The 15,408-nt window shown below is 42.1% G+C and overlaps 1 protein-coding gene across 10 annotated transcripts in view; it reads left to right on the forward strand.

The window, feature by feature from the left end:
• EPHA6 (EPH receptor A6) overlaps positions 1 to 15,408 on the forward strand; it is a 750,202-nt gene that overhangs the window by 533,435 nt on the left and 201,359 nt on the right. For all 10 annotated transcript variants that reach the window (XM_053308761.1, XM_053308762.1, XM_053308763.1 and 7 more), the window contains 3 exons: positions 2,056 to 2,164; positions 8,358 to 8,428; positions 12,996 to 13,121. In XM_053308761.1, coding sequence (XP_053164736.1) covers positions 2,056 to 2,164; positions 8,358 to 8,428; positions 12,996 to 13,121 — 306 coding nt within the window. The remainder of the gene's footprint in view (positions 1 to 2,055; positions 2,165 to 8,357; positions 8,429 to 12,995; positions 13,122 to 15,408) is intronic.

Consider the following 15,408-nt stretch of genomic DNA (forward strand, 5'->3'; position numbering starts at 1 on the left):
GGTATAGCCTATCGACATCACTGCGGGGGTGCAGAGCATGATTGATGGTCATGATTTTCCTGGTCTTACGATCTAGCGTCTCTAGCTCTGCCTGGGTCCAGTCTATTATTCCTGCAGTGTATCTAATAACAGGTATAGCCCAGGTGTTTATGGCTTGTATGGTGTTCCCGCCATTGAGTTTGGACTTGAGAATTTTTCTAACTCTCCTGATGTATTCACTTCCAATTTTTCTTTTAACTTCAGTGTGTGCGATGTTATCAGCCTGGAGAATGCGCAAGTATTTGTAATGTTATTTCTCTTCCAGGTTCTTGATCTTGCTTCCATTGGGCAGTTTTATTCCTTCTGTTTTTGTTGTTGTTAGCATAGTTACTTATGTCATATCATGTTTTGTTACGTTGAATTTTTCCAAGCCATTTGGACATTAAGGAGTGGGACATGATGTGAAATTTATTGCTTCAACAAAACTAACTCTTTAGTATTTGAGAGATTAGTTATTTAATATTTGATAAAGGGCTTCAGTGCCTCACTTATTGTATAATCACTCCACATGCTTGATTTGTCTGTGAACAGTTTATGATGAAGAACATGAAATGCACTATTGTCATTTACTGTCACAGCATACTAGAAGCTAGTGTCAAATGTATAATAATACTTTGCATTGCAAATTGGACATGAATTACTTCTGCATTCTAATCCAGCCTGCATTCTTCATTTCTAAAGTCCTAATTCAATTCTACTGAGTTTAGGAAATTAGAAACTAAGATAAATGTTAATGATTGCTGACTTTCTTTCTCTCTCTTTATACTGGTTGGAAGACTAAATTCTTATCTGGAATTTCTTGTTCTACATCCTTTAAAACCTTTGCTTCAATAATGCCATCAAATGCTTGGTATCTTGCGTTATCCTTATAATTACTGTCTTATAATTAATCATTAACTTAAAGTGGATTGTCCTTGTGAGAGTCTTTCCTTGTTTAAGAAAAACAAAGAAAGAAATTGGAAACCAAGGCCAGATTTATTGAGAAACCTTGTATAAATGGTTGGTGGATTATACTCTTATCTGCCTCTTTTTGCACCATAACAGTTAAAACATCACCCTGTGCACGATGTCTCTCCATCACTAGTATCCAAAAATTCACAGAGGCTCACCACATAGGCCCATTCAAGAGAGTCACTCTTATAACCCATAGGATTCAGTGTCATGGGCAACCTGCCTCCCTAAACCACCCAAAAGCTTCTGGCCAAGGCTCTTTGAGGCATTTAGATTTCCCCTAGCATTAACACAGCAGCTACCAACTACTGACTGAGGGCTGTCCTAAAACTACAGGATGCGATACCATTGTAATACCATTGATACTCTGGCAATCCAGTACTTAATTCTGAGGAACATAGCAATGATCAGTTACACCTTTTATATCACAGTTCTAGCCAACAAGCTTTACCATCCTCTTTTGAAAATCATAATGCTTCTCATGTTCTCTGTTCATTCAATAATTGTGTTTTTGTTTTCCATCTATACTTGTGCCACTACCAATCAATGAAAAGCAGTGACTCAGATTAATGGATTGATAGATTTGTTCAAATTTCTTCTCAGCCATAATGCTTGTCAGATCACTAGATCATAATGCAACCTACCTCACAAAACGGTTGTGAGAATAAAATGTACTCTAAAATGTTGTTGAAGTAATAAATGATGTAAATAATGTATAACTGAAAATGCCACAATTATATTCCATTATCTGTATGTTTACAAAGCAAACCCCACAAGCACTTCCCTGCCCCGTCAACATGTTGCCACCACCATTTTACTTCAGAAGCAAATTCTGTTTTCTGCTTTCACCACAACACCAATCAAATAATCAATGTATTGTTGTAAACTGCCCAGAGACTTGCGTTTTGGGCAGTATACAAATGTGTTAAATAAATAAAATAATAAAATAAATAATGACAGATTTCATTACTAATAACTGATGCATTTGGCTGGTAGACTGTTGTTGTTGTTGTTGTTGTTATATAAAACTGTTACTCAGACATTTATTTCTGTTTCTTTTTTCAGCTTCAGATATAGCCGCAGAACAGGGGCAGATTCTGGTCATTGCCACGGCTGCTGTCGGTGGATTCACTCTCCTAGTCATTCTCACTCTGTTCTTCCTCATCACTGGAAGGTAATTAACACTGGCACTGCACTTTACTCAGAGCAGTATCTTCTTTTGACATTTAAGAACATAGGAAACTGTCATATACTGAGTCAGACCATTGGTCTATCTAGCTCAATATTGTCTTCACAGACTGGCAGTGGCTTCTCCAAGGTTGCAGGCAGGAATCTCTCTCAGCCCTATCTTGGAGAAGCCAGGGAGGGAACTTGGAACCTTCTGCTCTTCCCAGAGCGGCTTCATCCCCTCAGGGGAATATCTTATAGTGCTCACACATCAAGTCTCCCATTCATATGCAACCAGGGCAGACCTTGCTTAGCTATGTGGACAAGTCATGCTTGCTACCACAAGACCAGATCTCCTCTCCATGGCAATTATGTGGTAATACATTGCAGTGTTCTGCCAGCACTGCAGAAACTGGGCTGCTTGATGGGAGCCAGCGAGGCCTGAATGAGGTGCAAGGCACCATTTACAACCCTCCATCCCTCTTTACCCCTTCAGAACCCATCAACAAGTTCTGAAAATAATGTAATTAGCAATCAGCAATAAAAGTAGATATCAATAAATTATCCTTATATACGATAAAGCTGCAGTCATTTGCAGACTTAATTGGGAGTGGGCCCCACTGAATTAAGTTACACTTGTTTCTGAGTAAATGTACGCAAGAGCATGCCATAAGTGTCACAATAACTGTAGTGAGCATTAGTATACTGAATTCCCTCCCTCTCTCCTTCTCTCTCTCTCTTTCTCTCTCTCTCTTTTAATAAATATCAGGCTCGATCTCAATAAATAATATATTCTTACTAGCAGAACTTGCATTTATTTCTCTAATTGCTTTCTGAAAGATCGATAGTACGATTATGCTTCACATCTGGGTCTTCAGAAAATGGGAAAATGACATGTTAAAATAAGCTTCTTATCTTGTTCATGTTACTTTGTTCCTTGATTGTACCTGTGTATGTGTGTGCGCTTGAAACCTATTTCATTTGATGCAATAGAGGGGGAAATAGGAGCGACTTAAGGAGCAAGAGAAGTCAGAGGCTGTACCAACAGCCTTGCCACCGTGTTGCAGGAGCAGTATTCTGGGCAGACTCCTAGTTGCTTGTTCAGTCATTTGCATCTTGGATATAGGAGCTCTAGGAATTGTAGCACTTCTGTAAAATGGAAAAACTATAATTCCCAGTGCTGTTGTGTCCGGCGTGCAACCATTACTGCATGCCTGTGTCACATATGGTGGGGAGGCAGACATCCCTCTGTTATCTTGCTGCCACTGCTGGAGCAACAAGAATGGTAGTTGGGAATGACGACATGGGAAGAATAAGCAGGTAGGGAGTTGTGGGGCAAATTGGTCATGATCCTAAAAATATCAATGGAGTGTGATAGAGTCTGAAACAGAGTTGGAAGTGGGATAGAGCTGTAGCTCAGACCACTTGATTTGTTTGCAGAAAATCTCACCCTGGCATCTCCAGGTGAGCCTGAGAGAAACCCTGTTGCCACTGCTGGTCTACAAGCCACTGCTGGTCTACATAGGCAGTTATGAGCTAGATGGGCCAATGGTTTGTCTCAATAGAAGGCTGTTTTCTATGTGTGTGCCCCTCTCAATGTTTCTGTGAATTGGATTCACAGGAAATGGGCTATTTTCCAAGTGGGGAGGGGTTTTTTCCCCATGCCCAAGCAGCCTGACTAGAAAGAGTTTATCCATCACTATTTTAAAAATTCTCCCAATTCCCATTCCCTGCGCTCCTTTTTTGCCCCAAGCCTTCATATATCCTGCTCACTCTGTGAGCCTAGTACCTGATTCTGTCTAGAACCTTAAATACTTAAATATAGACATAGCCATCCCTGTAAGAATTACTCTACCACTTTCTTGTGAAACCTGTCATGTGCTAGAGTAAACCCACATGACCAGTAAGAGTTAAGTTTTCATTTAAAATGACAAGTGTTAGTGCTAGAAACCAATTGTGACAAATTAAATGCCAAGGCTGTATGTAAATAGCTTCACTAATACACATCATGTCCAACAGATAAGACAAATGCAACCATCAAAGTCATAGACCTCTGAAAAGCTTGTTTGTGTGCCATAAGCAAATGATATTCTGTCACCTCAGTGTCTCTTTTAGGAGTTCAGTAGAGGAATGAGGTGGGGAAAGAAAGAAATATCTTTGGATTCTTTCTTATTTCATAAAAATGTATTGAAGAACATTGAGAACACTGGAAACTATTTTAGTTCTTTAACATATCCATATTGAATTGACTCCTGCAATTATATAAGGTATTAATTCCGTTTCTGAAGTCACCAGGATCAGACAGTACTCTTTTGAAATTATTCTTTGGAGTCAGAGCAAGCCAATTCAGAACAAACAGGGGCAGAGCCACCGTTGTACAAATGAGTTCAAAGAACCCGGGCCACCAATGGAAAGGGCCGCTGAAGCCCACAGGGGGTGTGGCTCGGGCTCCGGAAGAGCCCCGAGTGAACTCCCCCCACCCATGCCTAGGCCCCAAGCAAGCGCTCCGCTGTCCTTTCTGAAAGCATCTATTTCCCTGTCTCTCCCTCCAGCGAGGGAGAGAAAGGGAAATAGATGCATTCAGGCAGCAAGTGCTGCCTGAAATAACAGGGGAGAAATTACACAGGCTCTACAGAGCTCGAAGACACTCTGTGCAGGGGGCGTGGCCTCAAGCTCCAGAGAGCATGAGAGAGTTCTCCCCTGTCATTTCAGACAGTGCTCCAGGCACAGGGGAGTGCTCGCTCGGGGTCTAGACACGGGCGCGGGGAATTCTCTCAGGGCTCTTTCAGAGCCCAAGCCATGCCCCATGCTCCTAACGTCATGTGCACAGGATGTCACTAGAGGAGCCACCGAACGGGGCTAGACCCAGGCCGCTCTTCAGCTGGCTCCGGGCTTGAGAACAAATAGGCCATTTATTATAAGATTTGGAGCAAATCTGAGAGTGCTAGACTGAGATGATATCCTACAGATGTGTTCTGCCTCACTATTTAGAATTAGCAATTTGATGTACCATTGAATCACAAGGCTGCTGATGAGTCTATTCATATCAAACAGTCAAGCGGAGATAAGCACCTGCTGCTGTATTTGAGTGAACGATTATCTGCTAACAGCAAACAGTTCTGCCAAGTTTCAGACATGAATATGTAAGCATGAAAACTGCAAAACATTATGGGGGTAGATGGGATAAATTCCAGGGAACACAACATTTCTGTGTAGTGTGATAAATTGAAGAATTCTATATTTCTATACAATGCTGTGGGATTTTGCAAGCTTCATTGCAGTCTCACAATGACTGAGCTCTTAGGATGTCATGAGATGTTTAAGAACAGTCTAGCGACCAGAAGAATGAAGCTCTCAGATGTTCACAAACAATCCAGCTCCTCTGAAAGAAAGTGTTAATGTTTTAATTTAGTTTCATTTGTTTTATTGTATGAAATTATATGTTGTTTTAATTGACATTGTGAGTCATCTTGATTGTGGAAAGTATTGGGAAAGAATGAATGAATCTCTTGTGTGGCTTAGGTTGTGGGCAAGCATGTGGGTGGAGAGGTGCTGTGGCTGTGGTGTACAAGAACACTGTCTCCTTACCAGAATCCCTTTTGGGGAATTGTACCACATCAAGTGTCTGTACTGAAGCCTAGGAACCAAGGATAGATTGGGACTACTGTTGGCATACAGATCACCTTGTCGTTCAACGGAATTCCTAACTGAGCTGATGGAGCTGATTGCAGGGTTGGCATTGGAGTTGCCCAAACTGTTGGTGGGGGACCTCAATGTTCACTATGGGACTGGGTTATCAGGAGCAGCTCAGGAATTCGTAGCGACCATGACAACTATGGGCCTTTCCCAAATGCCTCTGGACCAATGCATGTTGCTGGTCACATTCTCAGTTTTGTCTTTTGCTCTGACCAGGGTGGTGTTCCATTAGTGGGGACTCATTTCCCCATTGTCATGGATAGACTACTATTTGGTTAAGGTAGGACTTGTAACCATCTTATAATGCCCTTATACAAATCTATGGTGCGGCCACACCTGGAGCACTGCACACAGTTCTGGTCATCGTATCTTCAGAAGGACATTGTAGAACTGAAACAGGTACAGAAAAAGGCAGCCAAAATGATCAGGGGCCTGGAGCACCTTCCTTGTGCAAAGCTACAGCATCTGGGGCTTTTTAGTTTGGAAAAGAGGCGACTACAGGGAGACATGATCAAGGTATATAAAATTCTGCATGGAGTAGAAAGAGTGGATAGAGAAATTGTTCTCCCTCTCATGCCACACTAGAACCAGGGGTCATCCCATGAATCTAAAGGTCAGGAAATTTAGGACCAACAAGAGGAAATACTTTTTCACACAAGGCATAATTAATCTATGGAATTCTTTGCCATGGGATGTGGTGAAGGTCATTAGTTTGGATGGCTTGAAAAGGGGCTTAGACAAATTCATGTATGACAAGTCTATCAATGGCTACTAGTCTGGTGGCTATAGGCCACCTCCAGCCTCAAAGGCACAATACCTCTCAATACTAGTTGCAGGGGAGCAACAGCAAGAGAGAGGGCATGCCCTCACCTCTTGTCTGTGGGCTCTCCAGAGTGTGAAACAGGATGCTGGACTAGATGGCCTTGGGCCTGATCCAGCAGGGCTGTTCTTATGTTCTGCAGGGCTCAACACTCTGAAGGGATGAATGATCCATTAGGTTGGCCCACCAATGAAGGTTATTGGATCCAATAGGATTCTAAGAAGCCTTGGAAGGGTTTCAAGTTGGCTCTGGTGATGATCCTGCATGTGCAAGGTAAGCCAGAAGCAGTCTGCGGTCTGCAGATAGCAGAGCCCACCTGTTCAGTCAGCTTGCAGGAGAGGAGGAGGAAGGAGCTAGAGCTCACCACTGCTGCCCGCACAACGGGCTTAGAAGTAAAAAAAAAAAGGGGGAGCACTGTGATTCTCCCCTCCTCGCCCCCTCACCCTCCCTACAACTTCATCCAGCCACCACCACTGCACCCCATCCCACGGCCAGCAATCTTTAGGGGCAAAAGGGAGAACTTTCCCCTCCCCCGGTTACCCCCACACACAAACACAGCTACTGCTGCGGTAGCGGCTTTTTTTCAAATCAAAGTAAAAGGGAACTTTCCCATCCCCACCCCACCCCGAGCCTTTTTTTCTTTAAAGGGTGGCAAAAGCCTTTTTGCCTATGGGTGGCAAAATGGTTAATCGGCCCCTGATGCTCTGGCAATATGTATGGCAAAGAAGCAATTCTTTTCTGCCGGCATTGCATCCACAAGTTCACTTTCAGTTGAGGTGTCTAGGGTTAGTACAAGGATTAGTATGAGCCCCCTCCCACTTGGATGCAAATTTGGAACCATTGGTTACCCACTTTTATCAGTTTGTTGTTTGTTTTAATGCTTTTAACATGGTATTAATTTTTAAATTATTGTAATGTTTTAACCTTTTTATTTGTTATTTATATTATTTTGTCATAAACCACCCAGAGACTTGCTTTTGGGGCAGTATACAAATATGTTAAGTAAGTAAGTAAGTAAATATTCAGGCTGAACTGGATTCTACCAGGGTAGAATATGTTATGGAGGTATCCAGGAACTCTTCTTATGCAGTCAGACTGGATCACTTTCCATTTGTGACTCCTGAGGATGTGAACATTAATCAGAAAGTCAGCTGACTTGTGTCTCAAGTGCAGAGCTTTATTTTTCCTCACAAGAGGGTATTTCATCCATTCACTTATCAGAGAGAAAAGCAAAGGGGCAGCAAAGGATACCAGGATGGTGGGGCCAGCCCTTCCCTCATGACCCAGTTTTGTGAATGAAGAATATGTAATAAATTGTGGCTGGCAATGATTAGAGTTGTAGTTCATCAACAACTCGAGTACCACAGGTTGGGAATCCCTGTACTAGAGTGTGACAGTTCCCTGGGAATAAACTCATTTATATAGCTAGAAAGCTACATTATTAAACATAAGGAATGTGCAAGGTACCCATTGCAGGTATGTGCCCATTGGATCTATTTTCATTTCAATGTTCATTTTACCACTACTCATACCAATTAGATTTTTTTTCTAATTGCTTGCTGTTTTTTCTAACTTCTCACTTCTATTAAATATAGTTTGTGTCAATTTAGATGTTAACACCAAAATAATCAGCATGTAATGATGTGGCATTTTAAAAAGTAATATGGTGTTCATTTTCTTAAAGGTGCCAATGGTATATAAAAGCAAAAATGAAGTCTGAAGAAAAACGAAGAACTCATTTGCAAAATGGACATTGTAAGCAACACTATCTATGATGTTTCCTATTTAACTAAAGATTGGCCACTATCTTTTTATCTGTGTTCATCTTTTTGTCTAACTGATACAAGCAATTGTATGTCCTCAAAGGGCTTTTCTTTTAAATATACACCTGCAGTACTTCACATGAACAGGAGAAGCTTCATTTACTTCAGTCTTGAGGAAAGCTCTGCAATCTCCACAAAATATTATCTAACGCTGAAGTTAACTGAGCAATACCTGATCACAGAGAGATTCATATGTAGACTGGAGCCTCTGCATATGCATAGAACTAAAGTGCACCCAAGACCTACTGAGCAGCATCCAAACTAATGCTGCCCTTATGCTAAAACATTGCATGTGTTTTTTTAAAAAACAACTTCTCCCATTCCACCCTGCCTTTCTACAAGGGCTTCCAAAAATATGTCCCAGAGGACCCCCAAGAACATACTTTGGGAGCATCAGAGGAGAGTGGGGAAAATCAGGAAAAATGTTACAAATGTGTAATGTTCTAATACAGGCAGCATTAATCTGAATGCTGCTCATTTGTCTTTTGTTAGGTATATTTATTCCAATGTACTTGTCTTAAGAAAAAGAGTTCCTGTCACTTTTTTGCACTTGGGGAAAAATACATTTCATCAACACTGAAGATGTGTTTATGAACTTCACCTGCTTCTCATTATGTTATTTTCTCTGAACTTTCCATGTTCTGCCAGCTGGGAACCATAGCATGCTTATTTGCTAAAAATTAATGTTTATCCTTTTACTGCAATATTTGCAGAATTTTCATAGTGGAATTGTTTCCCATAAAGAAAGAGTCGGAATGGATCACAGAGAAATTTGAAGTTGAGCATCAGTTTTTCACACACTTAGATTACTTTTCAGCATATGAAGTAACTTGTCATCATCATGTGTACTAATAGCAAAATCAGGTAATTAGGAAGCAAAATAGGGTCGTACAAAAATAAAATGGTACTACTTTCTGCATACTGGGGAGAACTCACTAGGTACACATAGGTCATTAGGTAGGTAATTAATTTATAACTATATAATTTTAAAAAACAGTTTTTAAAAGCCCAAATAAACTCCACTTCCAGGGCTTGTATGAGCTTTCAGAGCTTGTATGAGCTTATCTGACCATATGATATGTTGAGGAGATCTCAATAAGATACTGGCTTACATGTCCTGCAGTCTAACATGTACAGTACAGACACATCTGCACCACTGCATCATCCATTGTTGTTGTTACTGCTGCTGCTGCTGTTCCTGCATAAGAAGGCAGTGCAATCACTGCTAAGTCTTGCGTGATCGGACTTGGTGCCCTTCTTCAATTGTAATGGAAGTAGCATGTGATGTGCGATTGCAAAAGAGTCAGCACTGCCTGAACTGCCCTCTTGTGCAACAGTGTTGCTGGGTGATTTAAATCCCCACAGTTGTGTGTACAGATCTATGCTGCCTGCATTATTCTGTGGGACATGTAAGCCGCTAGATTCACGTCATTGTGTGAAGAGGGGGAAATTCCTGCCTTCGCTGCTAATTTTTCTTCTTATTTATTTATTTATTTACATTTATATCCCGCTTTTCCTCCAAGGAGCCCAGAGAGGTGTACTACATACTTGAGTTTCTCCTCACAACAACCCTGTGAAGTAGGTTAAGCTGAGAGAGAAGTGACTGGCCCAGAGTCACCCAGCTAGTATCATGGCTGAATTTGAACTCAGGTCTCCCTGGTCCTAGTCCAGCACTCTAACCACTATGCCACACTGGCTCCACCACGCTACACCACTACACCATGCTGGAGAAATGAAACATGCTACCTCCTCCCAGTCACTATGCTTAAATCATGGGTTTCCCCACTGTTTTCTATGGGCAGCTCTCACTTATGGGGGGGAGGAGGTCTAAAGGGCTGTGTTTGCACAAAGCCCTCCCATATGAACTGAACATCAGAAAAGGCCTGATAGTTATGAAACAAAAGTAAGACTATTGAGGAACGCTTAGTGGAGACCCAGTGGAAGAGAAAGAAAACAGAAACACTCTGATAAGCTGCCTTAAAGTGTTGGACTAGGACCAAGGAGACCTGAGTTCAAATCCTCATTCAGCCATGAAACTCACTGGGTGACTCTGAACCAGTCACTTCTATTTCAGCCTAAGTTTCCTCACAGGGTTGTTGTGAGGAGAAACATAACCATGCAGATCACTCTGGGCTAGTTGGAGGAATAGCAAGATATAAATGTACTAAATAAATAATCCCAGCTGAAGTGTCTCTTCCCTGCACCCTAGATTCCACTGTAGGGCTGTTGAAGAACCATCTTGCCCTGAGGGGAGAAGACACAACAGCCTGTCACATAAGCTCATGAAAGACAGTAGCATCCAAAAGTAGGCAAGCTGAGAAGGTATACCTATACCAACAAATAGCTGTGGCAAGCGTAGAAATCAGCTACTTCAAACAAAGCTTTTGAATGCATGCTTTATTGTACATCATCAGGCACTTTTTAATTGGAGAAGTATTAATAAATGCAGCAAAGAAAGGCAGAGTTGGTTTCAAATGGGACAGTTACCTCCTTCTCATCAAGAAATGAAGCAAGTATGGGTAGGGTGTGGGGGAAACTGTACTGCAGAGGTTGGGGGCTCACTGAGGAACTAGCTTCAAACCTTGCTAAATAGAATCATACACTTATGACCTAACAAAGCACCAGTTCTTCAGAAGGGTGCAGGGGCAGAGCTATAATTGGGCGAATGGGTTCAAAGAACCTGAGCCGTGCCCAATCAGGAGCCACCATTCACGGCCCTGACACGCCCCCCGCGTCTGACGTCAGACGCGGGGGGCGGTTATTTAGCTCCCAAGCGGGGGCTGCGCGGCCCCTTCAGGAGCTAAGACTGGTGCTGTGTTCGCAATGCAGCCCAGAAGCGGCTCTTCCCTGGAGGGAAGAGCCGCTCCTGGGCTGCGCTGCGAACGCAGCACCAGCCTTCATCTAGCTGCCAAAGGGGCCACACAGCCCGTTCAGCAGTTAAGCTGCTTCTCTCGAAGGGAGCCTCAAGGCTCCGTTCAGGAGCCAGACCATGCCCCGCCGCATCTGACGTCAGATGCGGGGGCATGGCTATCCCCCACGTCTGACGTCAGACGCAGGGGGTGGGGCTATCGGGGCGCCCACTGCGGCTGCACACGGGCCGTCGGCAGGCTAGCTACGCCCCTGGAAGCGTGCCTGAGTAATATGCAGCACCAGTGTTCACCAGTCATTACAATTTTGATGACCTCCTGGAAGGCCTCTTTGTCACCTGAAAATATATCCCTGAGGCCTATGCAACCCTCAGGAACATATTTTCAGGAGACAAAGAGGTTTTCCAGGGAAAGAGGAGGTCATCAAAATTCATTCCCCAAATGATCATTGCTTTGGAGTCAGAAACATCCACAGTACCGGCACATCTTATGAACACTGGCACTTCATTAGTCGGGATATCAGACATCGGATTTTAAAGAAAGGACCTTGGAGTCCAACCCCTTACTCAATGGAAATCTGTTTATATATTATACTATGGTTTTATCTATCTATCTGTCTATCTATCTATCTACCTATCTGTTTAATTTTTATACTTTCTTTCATTAAAACAATCTCAAGGCGGTTTACAAAACTTTTAAAACAATGTAAGACTATAAAACAGTTACACAATAAAAGTATTAAATTGGAATTAAAAATACAAATCTAATTAAAAATTTAAAAACCACACACAATAGGGCCATAAATACAGAGCAGCAGCAACAAAAACAGCATGCATAAAAACCATGATTTCACTTGCTTTCTGAAAACTGTGATGGAGCAGATGACCAAATTCGCAGCCAATGTAGCTCTTTCCAAATTAGTTTAATATCCCAGCAGGCAGCTCTGGATAAAATCCTAGCTGCTGCATATTGCATTAGCCGCAATTTCTGAATATTCTTCAAGGGCAGCTCCTTGTAAAGCCCGTTACAGTAATCCAGCTGTGATGTGACTAAGTCATGGGTAACCTTGCTAAGATCTGCCTGCTTGAAAAAGGGATGCAGCTGGCACACTAGCCATTTGGGTCTGGCAATACAGCATAGGGTATTTCACTCTCCCCCCCACCACACACTGTACTATTCAGATTGGATGCACCTCTTGCAGTCTTCCCCTATTTCCCCTCCCCCCACAACAGTTGCTTTGGCAGAAAAGAGAGGCTCAGACACAACCACTGACCCCTAAGGACTTTGAGTCCTTATGGTCGTTATAACCTTTTTATATATCTGCACCAAGTTCACAAAAACTGTTGTTTCAGAATATTTGGGGAACAGCCCTAATCAGGGTTTCTTGAAAGAATGTTCCATTAATGTTAATTGTACTTATTCATTTTTTTAAAAATGTAGAATTGCATTGTATGGCAGAATGTGGCAGCAAATTTCACCTTATGATTATGACTGTGCCTTTTCTTGACAATGCTAATTCTCACAAATTGCCCAATTTATATAATTATACTTTATTTTAATTTATTTTTCCAATGCTAACTTGTGTCCTGGATCATAGTTAACAAATTGAAAACTATCCTTTTGTTTTTACAGTGCGATTCCCAGGAACCAAAACATATATTGATCCAGACACATATGAAGACCCATCACTCGCTGTTCATGAATTTGCAAAGGAGATAGATCCATCACGAATTCGTATTGAGAGAGTTATTGGGGCAGGTAAAAATTATCATACTGATTTTACTAACCCAGTCATTTTGATACAGAAAAAAACTGACCAACCCCAACAAAGCCTGTATGGAAAACAAATATATTATACAGGTGAAACTCGGAAAATTAGAATATCGTGCAAAAGTCCATTAATTTCAGTAATGCAAATTAAAAGGTGAAACTGATATATGAGACAGACGCATTACATGCAAAGCGAGATACGTCAAGCCTTAATTTGTTATAATTGTGATGATCATGGCGTACAGCTCATGAAAACCCCAAATCCACAATCTCAGAAAATTAGAATATTAAATGGAACCAAGAAGACAAGGATTGAAGAATAGAACAATATCGGACCTCTGAAAAGTATAAGCATGCATATGTATTCAGTATTTGGTTTGGGCCCCTTTTGCAGCAATTACTGCCTCAATGCGGCGTGGCATGGATGCTATCAGCCTGTGGCACTGATGAGGTATTATGGAAGACCAGGATGCTTCATTAGCGGCCTTCAGCAATTCTGCATTGTTTGGTCTCATGTCTCTCATCCTTCTCTTGGCAATGCCCCATAGATTCTCTGTGGGGTCAGGTCAGGCGAGTTTGCTGGCCAATCAAGCACAGTACACTGTATACTTTTCAGAGGTCCGATAATGTTCTATTCTTCAATCCTTGTCTTCTTGGTTCCATGTAATATTCTAATTTTCTGGGATTGTGGATTTGGGGTTTTCATGAGCTGTATGCCATGATCATCACAATTATAACAAATTAAGGCTTGACTTATCTCTCTTTGCATGTAATGCGTCTGTCTCATATATCAGTTTCACCTTTTAATTTGCATTACTGAAATTAATGGACTTTTGCACGATATTCTAATTTTCCAAGTTTCACCTGTAGAACTGAATGTAGTTTTCTAATAACCCTAAGTTCTCTAAAGCAGAGGTTCACAACCTGGGGGACTCCAGATGTTGCTAAACTACAGCGCCCATCAGCTCCAGTTACAGATGAGGGAGTTGTCATTCAGCAATATCTGGAGAGGCCCCCAAGTTAGAAACCACTGCTCGAAGTATCACATACCTGTAATCTTCACATGCATGTTCATAGTTACGTGGATTGACTGAAAGGTTTCTAAGAAAAAGCTAGTTCAGATGATACTTGGTCTGATTCGCCCACCTTGGATGATAAAGACATGTATGTACCATTGTCAAGGTCTGGCCAAATGCCAGGGAAGTTCACGGCTTGGCTGAACGCTGTCGACTGAATGACGTACGTTGTTTTTCAGCAAGGAGTAGACGGCTGGTGACAGGATTTATAGTGGAAGCTGATAGCTCCCAGCTGGCAATAATTCACGGCTTATCAGCCTTCAGCAAGAGGCGTTTGCTCCTTCTAATAGATTCTAATTGCGTTCTGCGTTTAGTGCGCCTGCATTGTTGTGGTGTCAGTGTTTCATTGCCTACTTCTTCTTCCTATTGGTCTCTCACGCTTTCTGCTGACTCAGGGTGTTGTGCCTGCTATAAATCATTAGTTGGATCTACCACAGTTGTTTCATGAACGCTGACAGCCGGGCTCTGTCCCTCAGACACTCCTGACTCGGCTGGAAAGTTGACAGCTTCCCCTTCCTCTTCGCTGTCAGAGATCGAGGGCGTGACAACCATGAGTGCACATGTCCTTGTTCCTTCCCAGGATACCAGGGTGCACAGTTCGCATGGGAGCAAAGTTTGTCTGAACTGTGTTCCAATGTAAACAGAATACAATTGAACACAGTACAATTGCTGATAGTACAATGGATCACAGGAGAAAACAGTTCATCTTAACTACCCTTCTGCACACAGTACAAATGCTACTTTAAAGTTGTGTTTAAAGTATGAGTAGAGGGGTATTTCGAACAAACAATTAATGATTAATGATTAATTCCTAATCATTAATGTACCAACCATGATGTACCAGGAGCAGGGGATGACATGCATGTTCATGGCATGCATACTCTTTATCATACTGAAAAGGCTGATCAGACAACGTATAATCCAAATTGACCCTCCATTTGTGATCCAAAGGTCACCTTAGCCAGCTCACCGAGAAATGCTTGACTAACAAGCAGAAGGTTGCCAGTTCGAATCCCTGCTGGTATGTTTCCCAGATTATGGGAAACAACTATATCGGGCAGTAGTGCTATAGGAAGATGCTGAAAGGCATCAGCTCATACTGCGCAGGAGGAGGCAATGGCAAACCCCTCCTGTATTCTACCAAAAGAAAACCACAGGATTCTGTGGGTGCCAGGAGTCAAAATCGATTTGATGGCACA

Source organism: Hemicordylus capensis, chromosome 3 (genome assembly GCF_027244095.1).
Source record: "Hemicordylus capensis ecotype Gifberg chromosome 3, rHemCap1.1.pri, whole genome shotgun sequence".
Classification (NCBI taxonomy): Eukaryota; Metazoa; Chordata; class Lepidosauria; order Squamata; family Cordylidae; genus Hemicordylus; species Hemicordylus capensis.